Source organism: Amblyomma mixtum, chromosome 1 (genome assembly GCF_055824585.1).
Source record: "Amblyomma mixtum isolate Tamu chromosome 1, ASM5582458v1, whole genome shotgun sequence".
Taxonomy (NCBI): Eukaryota; Metazoa; Arthropoda; class Arachnida; order Ixodida; family Ixodidae; genus Amblyomma; species Amblyomma mixtum.
Window position 1 is genome coordinate 158,203,791 of NC_143012.1, and position 13,087 is coordinate 158,216,877.

Genomic DNA, 13,087 nt, shown 5'->3' on the forward strand with positions numbered 1-13,087 from the left:
GTTATTGTTTGGTGTCACTAATATTCGGTCAGAGCGAGCAATAAGTTGTAAAACAATAACAATTAAGTATAATTTAGTAAAAGGAGCTTCTGGGCAAGTTGGTTACTTTGGTTCCACATCACTCCAGCGTAAAAAAGACGAGCACAAAGGAAGAAAACACTTACGAGACGGACAAACGCTGCTCGCGTTTGCTCGCGTTTGTCCGTGTCGTAAGTGTTTTCTTCCTTTGTGCTCGTCTTTTTCACGCTGGAGTGATGTGGAAGAAAATTAAGTATAAATTTACTGTACTTATGTAAAATCTGGCAAAGAACAATGCTTGCTATTGGTATCAAAAATTAAAAAATGGGTACGGTATACGCTCACCGTTGGCGTACAGCCTTTGTGAATCGACACAGCATGAAATGCACGGCCACTGCGGCAAAGCACAAGCTCATCACTGGGACTTGCCATTGTAATGAATAGCGGCTTATTGGTTACGCCAGAAAACAAATGCAGAAAATCCGTAAACCGCTCAGGTTGAAGACTGGTAGGCTAAAGAAAAGGCTGAAAGTGAATCTGAGGTTACAGCGCGCCAAGGCAAGAATATTGCGAGGGTGCAGCTTGGAAAACAGGAAATGAGTGACGTGCTTAGCCAAAAAACTCGGGATCTGAGATTCTAGCTGAAATCAACAGGAGAAAAGACGCTTGCGCAGGATATACAGTGGACCAAACGGATAACTCGTGTGTGCTTACAGTCAAAGAGTAGATATGAAGGGAACAAGACGGTATCCAAGGACTGCAGACGTCAGATGGAAAGATTAGAGAGTAGGGAAGTAATGCGGTCACGTTCTGAAAGTCTTGGCTTCGAGCCATAGTCGCTATTATAAGAGAGCGAACAGAACCAGACTCTTCTTCAGTCCTCACCTGAATGTGAGAACTGAGGGGTGGCGACAAATATTTATTTTTTTTTTTTTGGAGATACTCTCATTCCTATTTTTTACAGGAGTGGATTATATGGCAGACAGGTCAGCAGCCGAGTCTCTACGAAAACCAATAGCCATCTATATGTTGCAGAATGGAAATGCATGATTAAGTGAAACATTTTGTCAGCGAGAATGGTGCCCATATTACGTGAAACTTTCCTATCGAAATCAAAAATGCGATATCAGTCCTTTGTCAGCGAGAATGGTCTCCATATTACATCAATCTTTCCTATCTAAATAACAAATGCGATATCAGTCTTTACGATATCAGTCCAGATACTTTAAAGAGTCCGGTGGAGAACGCCGCGACTACTTTTCAGAAAAAATAAGCTTATGTCATAGGAATATATGTGACAATCATATTCTGCTATGCTTCAGTATTTAACCTTGTAATTTTCTGTTACTATTGCCTTTCTGCGGTGGAAGGCATTTAAAACCTGCTCCAATAGTGACTTATTTTGTGCGAGCGCCCATCGCCAGAGAATGTGTCATTTTCTGAGTAAATCAAATTGCACGTTGTGGACCTGACCACCACAAAGAGCACATCAGAATATTTCATATAATGAGTTCTTCCAGTCCCTGTTGCGGGTGTAGTCTGGTTCCTGTCACCACAGGTATTACACTGCTGGAGCGCCAAAATTACACACCGGCCATGGCACAGGCTTGCCTGGGCAACATATTCTCCCAACCGCAGATGGAGCGGGGAGTGTCAGGCTATTACTCATTTCTCTGATGTTTTCGCTCAAAATCTACCAACGCTAAGATCAAAGTGTAGCCCTAAATGAAATATGCGTTGTAGATAAAGCTTTAAGGCCCCAGGATGCTGGCTTTTCGAAGAAACATTCGCGGAACATTCGCGGAACTATCGCAGATTGGTTTTTAAAAACTTTCAACATTACATTACCGCTTAGGCGCCGACAGTGCCTTCATCCTCCTTGCCCGTATGTTATTGTTCCTCGTCGATAGAGTTGAATAATCTATACTCTTTGTCAACAATAAACAGCTTAACGGCATCTGTCTCCCGTTTCGTACACGCTCCCTGCTTTGTGCATCAATTAGGCGCAGTATCGCCACTAAGTAGTTTGCTTCTATGTCATGCTCTCTTTTTGGCTTTGCGCGGTAACCGTTCTCAATAACTTGAAAGTGAGAGAAGATCTCTTTCAGGCCGCTCGAAAAGCCTGGCTTTTACGTGTCCGATAAGTGTTCATCTACACAGCTTAAGAAGAAACCCCTTCCCGTCATTACTTTTCACAAAGGCTTGCCAATTGGCTTTTCTAGAAGAGCCTCATGGGCAGAGGAATGGCCATAATTGTTTTGCTTCAGATTTAACGAGGAGGCGAAAAAGTTATTTTTATTCATAATCCCCTAGATTGTTTCACTTCAGTAATTTATCCAGTGGAGGACACTCCCGCCTGGGGGCTACTTTAACCTAAATCGAGCGCTATGCTTTGGGAACTGTGACAGAAAGAGAGACAGAGAGAGGGAAAGAGATCGTTGGATGAATAAAAACCCTGGCATGTCCGTGACTACTATCCGCGAATACAGGAACAATACAGGCACTGTTCCTGTCCATATAAGCTTCTCAACCCCTGAAAGATAAGTTGCAGGGAGCGGATGACGCTACGTTCCCGGCGGAACTGTTTTGCAACGCCTTTCCGTTACGAGTGCTTTCGCGTTTCAATACACACTTGCCGAGGCAGTAAGAGCATGTCCGTACACTCCCCACGAGCTGCTTTAAGCTTCACAGACGCTGATAAATCGTTTCGCCTCATGAAATGCGAGGTTTTTTCTGTCTTTTGCAGTTCCTTAGTGAACAAAGGCGTGATGTGAACACTCTACTGGAAACTTGGCAACGTGGGTTAGAATCGAGCTTAAAGTATATAGTATCACGCTCAAAATGAGCTCCAACACACTAGCTGTGGCCGGATGTCAGTTCTTAAAGCACTGCGAGCCGAAGGCTGCTCGAATTCTGTGTACGCAGACCTTGATGCAAATAAGTACAGTGAATGTTTGGGCAGCTGGGATGCTCTGTGCAAGGGTAAATTATTTTAATACAAAGCAAAATCTTGAGCGTGCTCGGTCCGGCTCGCGGTTTAATATACTGAGCATGATAATACATAATGTTTTCTTTTTCGCGTTGGTGAATAGATATCCGGCAGGAATTCGCGTTACGGATGTCGGCGGATAAAGGCAGTACATGCTACCCGGTTTTCAAAGGGTCAGTATTGTCAGCCAATCCACAATTTCTGGTTTGCCTGGCCCTTGGGAATGACCATAAGTGTCCGTAGTAGGACGGAAAGTTGGGCTAGTTGGTTCATCTACGTGCTGAAAAGCTAGAGGTACTGCGCTAACAGACACTGACAGCGAAGATGCAAGAAAGCAATAGTTTGTTAAGCGATTAGTAACACTTAATTGCTGAGTGTGAGGTGCGCCAGGTTGGGGCACCAGCATTATTTTGATTTTCGAAGTCCTCTCAGCCTTTTTTCTGCCTTTTTGCTCCACTGCCCATATCCCATCTTCGTGGTAATAAATTCAATTGCGAACCTGGGCTCTTCGCGTCAACTGCCTTCTTCTAGAGCTCGTTTCTATTAGCACAGTACCCCCAGTTTCGCGATTAGGACCGCACTCCGTAGTGTTCAGTTGTCTTATACAGTGCCAGAAGAGTTGATGCCGCAAGGCACTTATATTTATAAACCTCAGCGCAGGATGGGCTGCAATGCGCGCGATAAAAATTAAATATGCTCTATTCAAGCATTCTTCAGAGCTGTTGTGCGAGTGTCTCCGGCGTTTGACTAATGAGCCTCGAGGGTGCGGGGGAGCAGACACGGCCACTGCGAGAGGTTACCGACTGTGGCAAAATGCAAGAACGACTTTTTTTCGCCGCGTTCAAAGTGCGATGTAAAAATTCCACATGGCCCAAATTAAATCAGATCCCCCTCCTTTTAAGAGTACACGCGCACATTTGGGACTTTAAACCGCACGTACTACAAAACATAACCCTCACGTACGCGCCGGTAGTCTCAAGATTCAGACATTACCAACTGTTCAACGCTCCATTGCAGTTCAGGCACGCCGTGGTTTTTCCTAGCTGTTGTGCCGTTCTTTGCAGGTTACAAATGCCCTGGGGAGAAGACGATGTACTGCTAGCACTGAGCCCAATCACGCATTTGTCGGGGATGCTCTTCCCCCCTGCTGCCCTGCTCGATGGCGCCACATGCGTGGTCACACCGGCCGGGATGGGCCCTGTGGACATCATGGATGCTGTCGATAAGTACAAGGTAGAAAATCATAAGCTATGACTTGCAGAGCGCGCATTTACTGCGAGCGAACGCGACGGCGATTTTGTTTATACTGCTGCAGTCCTGAATAACCTTGGTAAGTTTTCAGCGATATTTGTTTATCTGTGTTGACGCACGAAAATTTAGTTACAAAGACACCTACAGGATGACATGAGGGCGGTCAAGGCACGAAAACAATATACTGCTATTTCGCATATACCATTCGCGTGTTTCAGTTCCTACCATGAAGTAACTTCTCAAGGCAGGTCTGTGACCACGCTCTCTCGCATTGCCCGATTCCACATGTGTGCTTTGGACTCTGAAGGCCGCCGACACTGCCCCATCATTGACTGGCCTCCTTCGCCACGCCTGCGCCGTTCACTGCAATTCAAGGGGCCTATTTGAGCCCTACCGAAGCTGTGCAATTTGCAAACTCCTGGAGCCTTATTCCGATATATATGACCCTAATAACTCACCGCTGGGTCGAGCTGTTGCAGTGGACCACCCCATCGACGCCGATAATACCGTTCTTGTTCACCAAAGACCTTACCGTGACCCCTCTCAAAGTTCGCAGGGTTCGCCGTGTCAGTCGTCAAAAAGAATGGCTCGCAGCTTAAGTGCGTTCATTACGGCCATCTCACTGAGGTCACAGAAAAGACGTATATCCACTGCAATGTAACCATGACCCCCTTGATTCTCTCTATGGTGAAAAATTTTTGTTCTGTGCCAATATGTGCGCCGGTTACTGGCAATTTGGAATTGACCAAACGGACCCGGAGAAGGCAGTTTTAGCATCTTTTCCCTATACCAATTCATAGCTCCATCTTTCGGTCTCTGCAGTGCACCTGTTACTTTGAACCCCTGATGGACGCACTTTAACGAGAATTTAAGTCGTCCCCGTGCTTCTTGCTTATGGGGGACGTAATCATGTTTTCGCCACATTTTTTTCCTAAATCTACAATCTTTAGAAAATCGTTTCTTTCCTCCGGAATGCTTGCCACAAGGTGAACGCTTCCATATTCGAATCTTTACGTTCGCCAACTTCGGCCATCTCATAAACGCCACTGGCGTTCATACCGACCTGGCTAAGATCCGCGGAAAGGATTTCGCCCTGCAGCGTTCTAGCAGACACCCGCAGCTTCCTGTGTTCGTACTTTCCTGTCTTCATGGCAGGCTTCGCCGATATCACCTGTCCCCCTCCAATCTTTTCAAAAGAGAGCATACATTTTTTTCTCTTGAGGTATACGCAAAAAAGAACATTTTCTGTACTGATCTCGAAATTCACCCCCACGACAGCCTTTACACATTTTGACGTGACCGCTCCCACCGAAGACAGGATTGACGCCTGCGGCCAAGTTATAGACGCTCAACTTTTGCAGCTGCAGTATAGTGCCAATCTTGTAACAGCCTAGCCTGCCGAAACTAAATTAGCGTCATTGTAGTCGCGAAGAATTGGTGTTTTAAAAGTGAATTTTATTAGTGTCCTTAAGTTACTTTCTAGAGGCTCCCGAGTTTTGTAATATTTCAGTGGTGACTCTGACACCGAAAGGCTCCATCTTTAGCGCTGCTTGCCTCCATTTTATTGCTGACTCAAATCTGCATCCGACTCTAAGCGGGAGCTTTGCCGTCAATGGAGAAACCAGATGTGCAGCTGGTAAATTCGTTTCTTGAGGAAAGGAAATGGCGCAGTATCTGTCTCGCATATATCGGCAGACACCTGAACCGCGCCGTACGGGAAGGGAGGAAGGTGGGAGTGAAAGAAGAGAGAGAAAAAGAGGTGTCGCAATAGAGGTCTCGGTAATAATTTCGATCAACTGGGGTTTTTTAGCGTGCACTGACATCGCATAGCACACGAGCGCCATTCGCGTTCCGCCTCCATTGAAACGCGACAACAGTAGGCTGGTAGTTCACAATCGGTTTTTTAGCCAGCTTGCCTCAAGTAGTGAGTTTCGGTATAGACGCATGTTCCGGCATGCTCCACAGTAAGCTGATCTTTAGAATACCGCTGCCCTGAAGCAAAACGCGAGCACCTAGTGGCATGAAGGCTGAGTTCTTGAGACATAGTGTAGATACCGTCTCCCTGTTGTGCCGCTCACTGCAGTAGCCAGTGTCTGAGCGAAAACTTCCTCAGTTCTACTTCACTAGCAGCCAAATGCCCGTCATTCTACGTCACTAAGCAGACTTATTGCTTCTGTGTAGAAAAAGCAAAACAAATGTAACGAAATTTCCTGCACGATTACCTTTTCCCAACGGGACACAGCTCGTCTTGCCCACGTTATCTTTCGCTCACAGCGACCATGTCAATTTTTTATTTATTTCCCTAAATCATGTAGTAAAACTGCGAAGGTTCCTCCACAGCAAATCCCACTGCTTAATTTTTTTAGCCTATTTGCAGAGAGGGCGTGCTGGTTGGAAATTTTTACGAGTGTCATTGCCGATGCGGACTCAGCCACAGCCCGGCTGGTCTTATGTGTCTCCCTTTCGTGCAGGCTACGGCGGTCCTGATTTCCCCGTTAAGGCTGCAAGCCTTGGTGCGCGAGATGAAGCGCACAGGCAGGCGTCTACCGAGCATGCGAGGTATCGCAGTAGCTGGAAGCGTGCTCCCAACATCCGTAGTGGAGGAAGCTCGCAGAGCTTTCGTCGGAATCGAGAATGTCCTGAACATGTACGGGATGACTGAGGCTTTTGGTGTGGTTACAAGTCAACCGAAAACTGGCAAGCCACACACCGGCAATGACGTCGGTGCTCCCGGAATGAACGCTGAGGTTAAGGTATGTCTTTCTGATTTACTCGTAAGAGGGGATGGCTTCTGGAAGGGGCAGTATCAAACATCATTAAAGTAGCAAAAATCAAGCTGGGTGCGGAAAAGATGATGAGCAAATTTCCGTAAATGGAGAAAAAGGTGCTTTTCCAGGCCTCTCTATAATGTGATTAATCCTACCGCAATCAATCCAACAAGGGCTTTCTTCGCGCCTCAGTTGTGTACTGTGTTTAACGCCCCAAAACGACTAAGACTTTGAGGGAGGCCGCAGTAGAGGCTTTCGGATGATTTCGATTACCTGGAGATCTTTAACTGGCACTGACATCCCACAGTACACCAGTCTGTGGCATTTCGCCTTCTTTGAAATGCGACCGCCACTGCCGCAATTGAATCCACCTCTTTCTGGTCAGCAACCGACGACTACAGCTCCTGAGCCACCGCTGCGGCACTGATAAGTGATCGAAAGAGCGGAAATGAGAACGACGTGACAAGACTACTAAGCTTGTGCTTGTTATTATTGCTGTATCCCTCACTAAGCATCTTGCTTCAACTAGCCCACCAAAATGCTCTCATGGCTTTCACTAACGGTGCACTGCAATGCCGTATTTACAGCCAGGCGAGTAACTGACACCATATAGAGTTAAATAAGGAATAATTGCTATCTGGCTTAATAAATAGCACAATTCGAATGTTTTCTCATATCCTCCAGCACTGGCATTAGAATGCATCAACAGCCTTTCTTAATGTCTCAGAAACTGATCCTTAAAAACTACACGCTTACTTACCTGAAGCACCCTCTATAGAAGCGCCTTGCAGCTTGCGCTTATATCTAGCTTGAAAGATAGCTTACCGAAATTAATTGTCGACTCGTTATCATCATCAGCCTAACAAGAATTCCCTGCAGGACAACGACGTCTGCTTTATTAATCCACTTATCTCTGCCTGCGCAAGATGCAGTCATTTTATCACCGCAAGCTTCCTAGTCTCACCGTCAAGCCGACACCTTACCTTCTACTTTTCCGCCGGTGCGCTGCTTGCCAGGCTTTCTTTACCTTCTCTTTCATTCCTGACGGGCTGTATAATTCCTCCACAGCACTGCCTGTGGTATTAGTGCTATGATTATTTGAGGAACTGTACAGATCTGTGTTGAGTTTTGCACCTGCTACAACTATGTTCGGGCTCGGTAGAGCTGGTAAAAAGATTGTGTCGCCTATACTACTGAGAGGAGCATGCACATTGGTGATTCGCGAACGGCGTGCAACGGACGGGAATTGCGTCCAAGGAGCGGCTCGATAGTACCGATATGAACATTTTCATGTGTGACCTTGGGTTGGCTTTTCCGAAAGATGTCGTTCAGAACTAGGTAGGGCGTTCTTGGCGCTGCTAGTCATTTCCTGCACCTTACTGTTCCTTCATAACCTGCGTACAGCCTTGGGACGGCCAATATCGCAAACCAAGAAACTAACCAACTTCCGAGAATATGACTATTTGTTTTGGGGTTAGCGAATCGCGATCGCATGTCTAGAAATCAGAGACCGACGGTTCTGCGACACTCGACCGAAACGGTCCCGCATCTTCAGCGACTTGCGAGACTGAAGGCACCCGATTCCTCCGCTGCCCTTACAGCACACTCGACCCTCGTTAACGGCAACTTACAATTAGAACTTTGGTTTATGCCTACTCAGATTTTTCATCATGTCAACATCACTTTGAACAGCATGCTCTGCTTCATTCCAATGCCTCCTATTTCTACAAAAAAGTTTAGGTTCCTTTTTCTTTATATTTTCACGTAGTGGCGACTGCAATCCGGCGAACAAGGAAATAGCGAGAATGGCTTCCAAACGAAACTTAGTATTTGTCCTTACTTGCGCCCACAAAGAACTGAATGTCCACGCGGCGGCACTGCAACTAGCGCGTTCGGCGGTCGTCGAACCGAAGGCCCGCCGCTCTTGGCCGTGCTGAATTTAAAGTTGATAGCCAACTTTCCAGATAAAGCGCTCATAGTTAATATAACATTCTGGAACAACCTAGAAGCGCCTACGCCTGAACGCGATCAATCGAGATAAACCTGGTCGGTTCCTGCCTCAAAATCGAAGTGACAAACTGGCGTACCGGCAGCCTTGAAGAATGAGCAAACACTGCACAGATTCGCGGCGTTACTCCCCTCTCAAAGAAGCATCCTCGCGATGCTCTAAAACATAAGGCGACTAGAAACAAAACAGATTGAATGAAAATAAACCACGAGTGTGGAAGAACGGCTTCCTTTAGCGCGCATAATAGGGCTTTAGATGGAGGACATGGAAAACTTCTGCTTGTGGGTGGCGTCGCAAGCATGCAGTCATTTCGTCAAGGACGACTTCATAGTTAAGTTCACCTAGCTGACGAAGAACCTTGTACGGACCGAAATAGCGGCGCAAAAGCTCTTCACTCAATCCGCGGCGGCGAATGGGCGTACAAACCCAGACTCCGTCTTCTGTCTTGTATTCCGCGTTGCGTCTTCGTAGGTTGTAGCCTCTGGCGTCCGTCCGCTGCTGGTCTTTGATCCGTAATCGGGCAAGTCTTCGAGCTGCATCTGCGCGTTGAAGGTAGGCGGCAACGTCGACGTTATCTTCTTCGGTAACGCTGTGCAGCATGGCGTGTAGCGTGGTCGTGCTCCCCTGCTATGGACGAGCCTAGAAGGCGTCATCTGCGGCTCTCCTGCACTGCGGTGTTGTAGGCGAAGACGATGTAAAACAGGATGTCATCCCAGTTCTTGTGTTCGGCATCCATATATATGGCATGCATATCGACGGTGTTTTGTTCAGGCGGTGAGTGAGTCAGTTGGTGTGCGTGTGGTATGCAGCTTGGCGGCTGGTTTGGCTGTAATGCAGGATGGCTTGCTTCAGTGCCGCCGTGAACGCGACTCCTCTGTCCGTGATGCGCAGATCGGGGGCGCCGTGTAGCAGAACAATACACTTCATGAAAAATTGGGCGACTTCTGCTGCTGTTCCGTTCGGTAGGGCTTTTGCATCAATGTAGCGGGTCAGATAGTTGGTCGCTATTATGATCCACTTATTTCCGGACGTCGACTTCGGGAAGGAGCCAAAAGAAGTGCATGCCGATCCGCTGAAAAGGTCTTCAGGGTGGTTCAGTGGGGTTCAGAAATCCTCCTGGCCGTGTGGGAGGGGTCTTTCGTCGCTGATAGTCACGGCAGGTTTTCACATTATGTGCGACATCGGCAAACAGTCGGGGCCAGTAATACTTGTCTTGAATGCGGCGCAGGGTGCGCGAAAAACCGAGATGTCGAGCTGTCGGCTTGTCGTGTGAAGCCTGAATAACTTCTTCTCGCAGACTTGCAGGTACAACAAGAAAGTAGGATGTTTTGTTTGCTGTAAAGTTCATCTGCACGAGGACATCATTCTGTGCACAGAATGAAAACAAAGCCGCCGTGGTGGCTCAGTGGTTATGGTGCTCAGCTGCTGACCCGAAAGACGCGGGTTCGATCCCGGCCGCGGCGGTTGAATTTCTTTGGAGGAGAAATTCTAGAGGCCCATGTACTGTGCGATGTCAGTGCACGTTAAAAAACCCCAGGTGGTCGAAATTTCCGGACCCCTTCACTACGGCGTCCCTCATAGCCCGAGTCGCTTTGGGACGTTAAACCCCAAAAAACCAAACCAAAAACCAAACCAGAATGAAGACAATCCTCACTTGAACGAAGCGGGGGTTGAAGAAACTTTGCCTTCCAAGTATTTGATGGGGCGTTTTATGTCGAGGTCGGAGCGTTTCTGCTGTACAAAAGAGCTAGAGGTCATGGATCCCAGGAAAGCGTCCTCATCGTGATGCGGCGGCGGGCGGTACATCTACAGGTGCTCCTAATAGGCAGTCGGCGTCAGAGTGCTTGCGTCCGGACTCGTGAAGAACGGTGAGGTTAAACTCCTGAAGGCGCAGGCTGCACCGATCGAGGCGGCAATAGGGGTCCTTCAAACTGCCAAGCCAGCACAGTGCGTGGTAATTGCAGACCTTCTTCCACGGCCGTGCGTACAGGTAGGAGCGGAATTTTGACGCAGCACAGATGATGGCTAGGCACTCCTTCTGCGCTGTCTAATAGGTAGCCTCGGCCTTATACAGGGAATGGCTGGCGTATGCTATTACCTTCTCCACTCCGTCCTGTTTTTGAACGAGGACAGCGTCTAGGCCCACGCTGCTTGCGTCCGTATGAATTTCAGTCTCAGCGTTTTCATCACAGTGCGCAAGGATCAGTGGGGACTGTATACGGCGCTGAAGTTCTTGAAGGCTTCAAGGCGCTTCTCGTTTAAATGGCACGTCTGCTTTTGTCAGGTGGGTAAGAGGCTCGGCGATTGGCGAAAAGTTCCTGACTAATCGTCGGTAATACGTGCATAGTCCAAGGAATTTGCGCACAGCTTTCCTATCAGCCGGTGGTGAAAATAGTGCGATTTCAGCTGTTCACTGCCGGTCTCGGCGTACGCCCTCCTTGCTAATGATGTGGCCTAGAAACAGCAGCTCTTCATACGCAAAGTGCTTCTTCCATGCTTTCATGGCTAGGCCGGGTACTTGATTGCGCTTCGAGGGGAAGACAACGACGTAATCTAAATATACCAGACAAATTTTCCACTTCAGGTGTGCCAGCATTGTATCAATTTCTCGCTGAAACGTCGATAATGCGGAACAGAATCCAGATGGCATCAGCTTGATTTCGAAGAGGCCATCCGAAGCGATGAATACGGTCTCCTCGCGATCTGTTTCAACGACCTTTATTTGGCAGTCGCCGCTCTTGAGGCGCATTGATGATGAATATTTGGCGTTGCAGAGACGATCCAGTGCGTCATCGATGCGGGAGAGGGGGTAGACGTCCTTCTTTGTTATATTGTTCGAACTGCAGTAATCAACGCAGAATCTAAGTGCGCAGACTGTTTTTCTTACTAGAACAACCGGTGCTGCCCAGGGGGTCTTTGAACGCTGGAGTACGTCGTCGCGAAGCATTTCTTCAACTTAGTGCGAGATGGCTTGTCGTTCTCGCGGCGATACACGGTAGGGGCTTTGGCAGGGAGGTCGGACATGCTGGTCAGTTAAAATGCGATGCTTGTCAATCGGCGTTGGTCCACCCTTCGACGATGAACAGAAACACTCGCTATAGCTTCGAAGCAGGTTACGGATCCGGTATTGTCTGTCCAGGGGCATGGTTTGGTTGACGTCGAAAGCGGGCGAGTTGTCTTGTCAGGCGAATCTTCTGCATATAGGTCTGAGAGGGGGGTATTCTGGTTATCTTCGCTGATGTTAGTCAGCAGTACTTCGGCTTGGTCGTTTCGGAAATGCGCATTGTCTCTTGCTATGCCGATTGCTCGGCTTAAAGCAATTGCATGTTCCCCTCGTTGATGGCTTCAGTGCTATTGGCTTCTGTGGCAAATACGGTGATGATGATGCTTGAGCGTGGTGGGACATTCACTTGTTCTCCCAGGACACTCAGCGCAACGTGATGATCCGTAGTTCTCATCGAAGGGATGGCCTCTTCGGTCGTAAGCGTGATAAGCTTGAATCATAGGTCGATGATCACTTGTGCTCGTTAAGGAAATACATGCCCAAGATCACTTCGGGGGAGCATTGCCGTAGCACAACAAAGGTCGGGGGATAGGTATCTCGCTTGACAGTCACTCGCGCTGGGCATTGTCCTGATGGCGCAATGAGGTAGTCCCCTGTGGTGCGAATTTGTGGGCGGTCCCCAGCGTTCTTTACTTTCCTCAGCTGTGCAGCGAACGTTCTATTCAGCAACGAATAATCGGCACCTGGGTCGACTAGAGAAGTAACTTTTCTGGTGTCGATAACCACTTCTCAATCGGAAGTCCTCGTTCTGGCATTGCACGTAGTCCTCGGCGTGGAGCCACGGCTTCGTCAGGTACGTAAATCATGGATGGGGTGTGTGGTCGAAGCTTTCCTGGACGGTAGCGTCGTTTTGAACGCGTTTCCCGCCGTGGTAGAGTTCGTCATTGTATGCGGCGTCAGCGTAGTGAGTGCGACGTCTTCATACGGCGTAGTGAGTGTGGCGTCTTCATACGGTGTGGTCGCTGGATGATCATCGTCGTTTCCTCGGT

The 13,087-nt window shown here is 48.1% G+C and overlaps 1 protein-coding gene across 2 annotated transcripts in view; it reads left to right on the forward strand.

The window, feature by feature from the left end:
* Positions 1-13,087, forward strand: part of LOC149369493 (uncharacterized) — a 72,623-nt gene that overhangs the window by 42,035 nt on the left and 17,501 nt on the right. For both annotated transcript variants that reach the window (XM_089558861.1, XM_089558860.1), the window contains 2 exons: positions 4,072-4,240; positions 6,730-7,011. In XM_089558861.1, the coding sequence (XP_089414987.1) occupies positions 4,072-4,240; positions 6,730-7,011 (451 nt within the window). The remainder of the gene's footprint in view (positions 1-4,071; positions 4,241-6,729; positions 7,012-13,087) is intronic.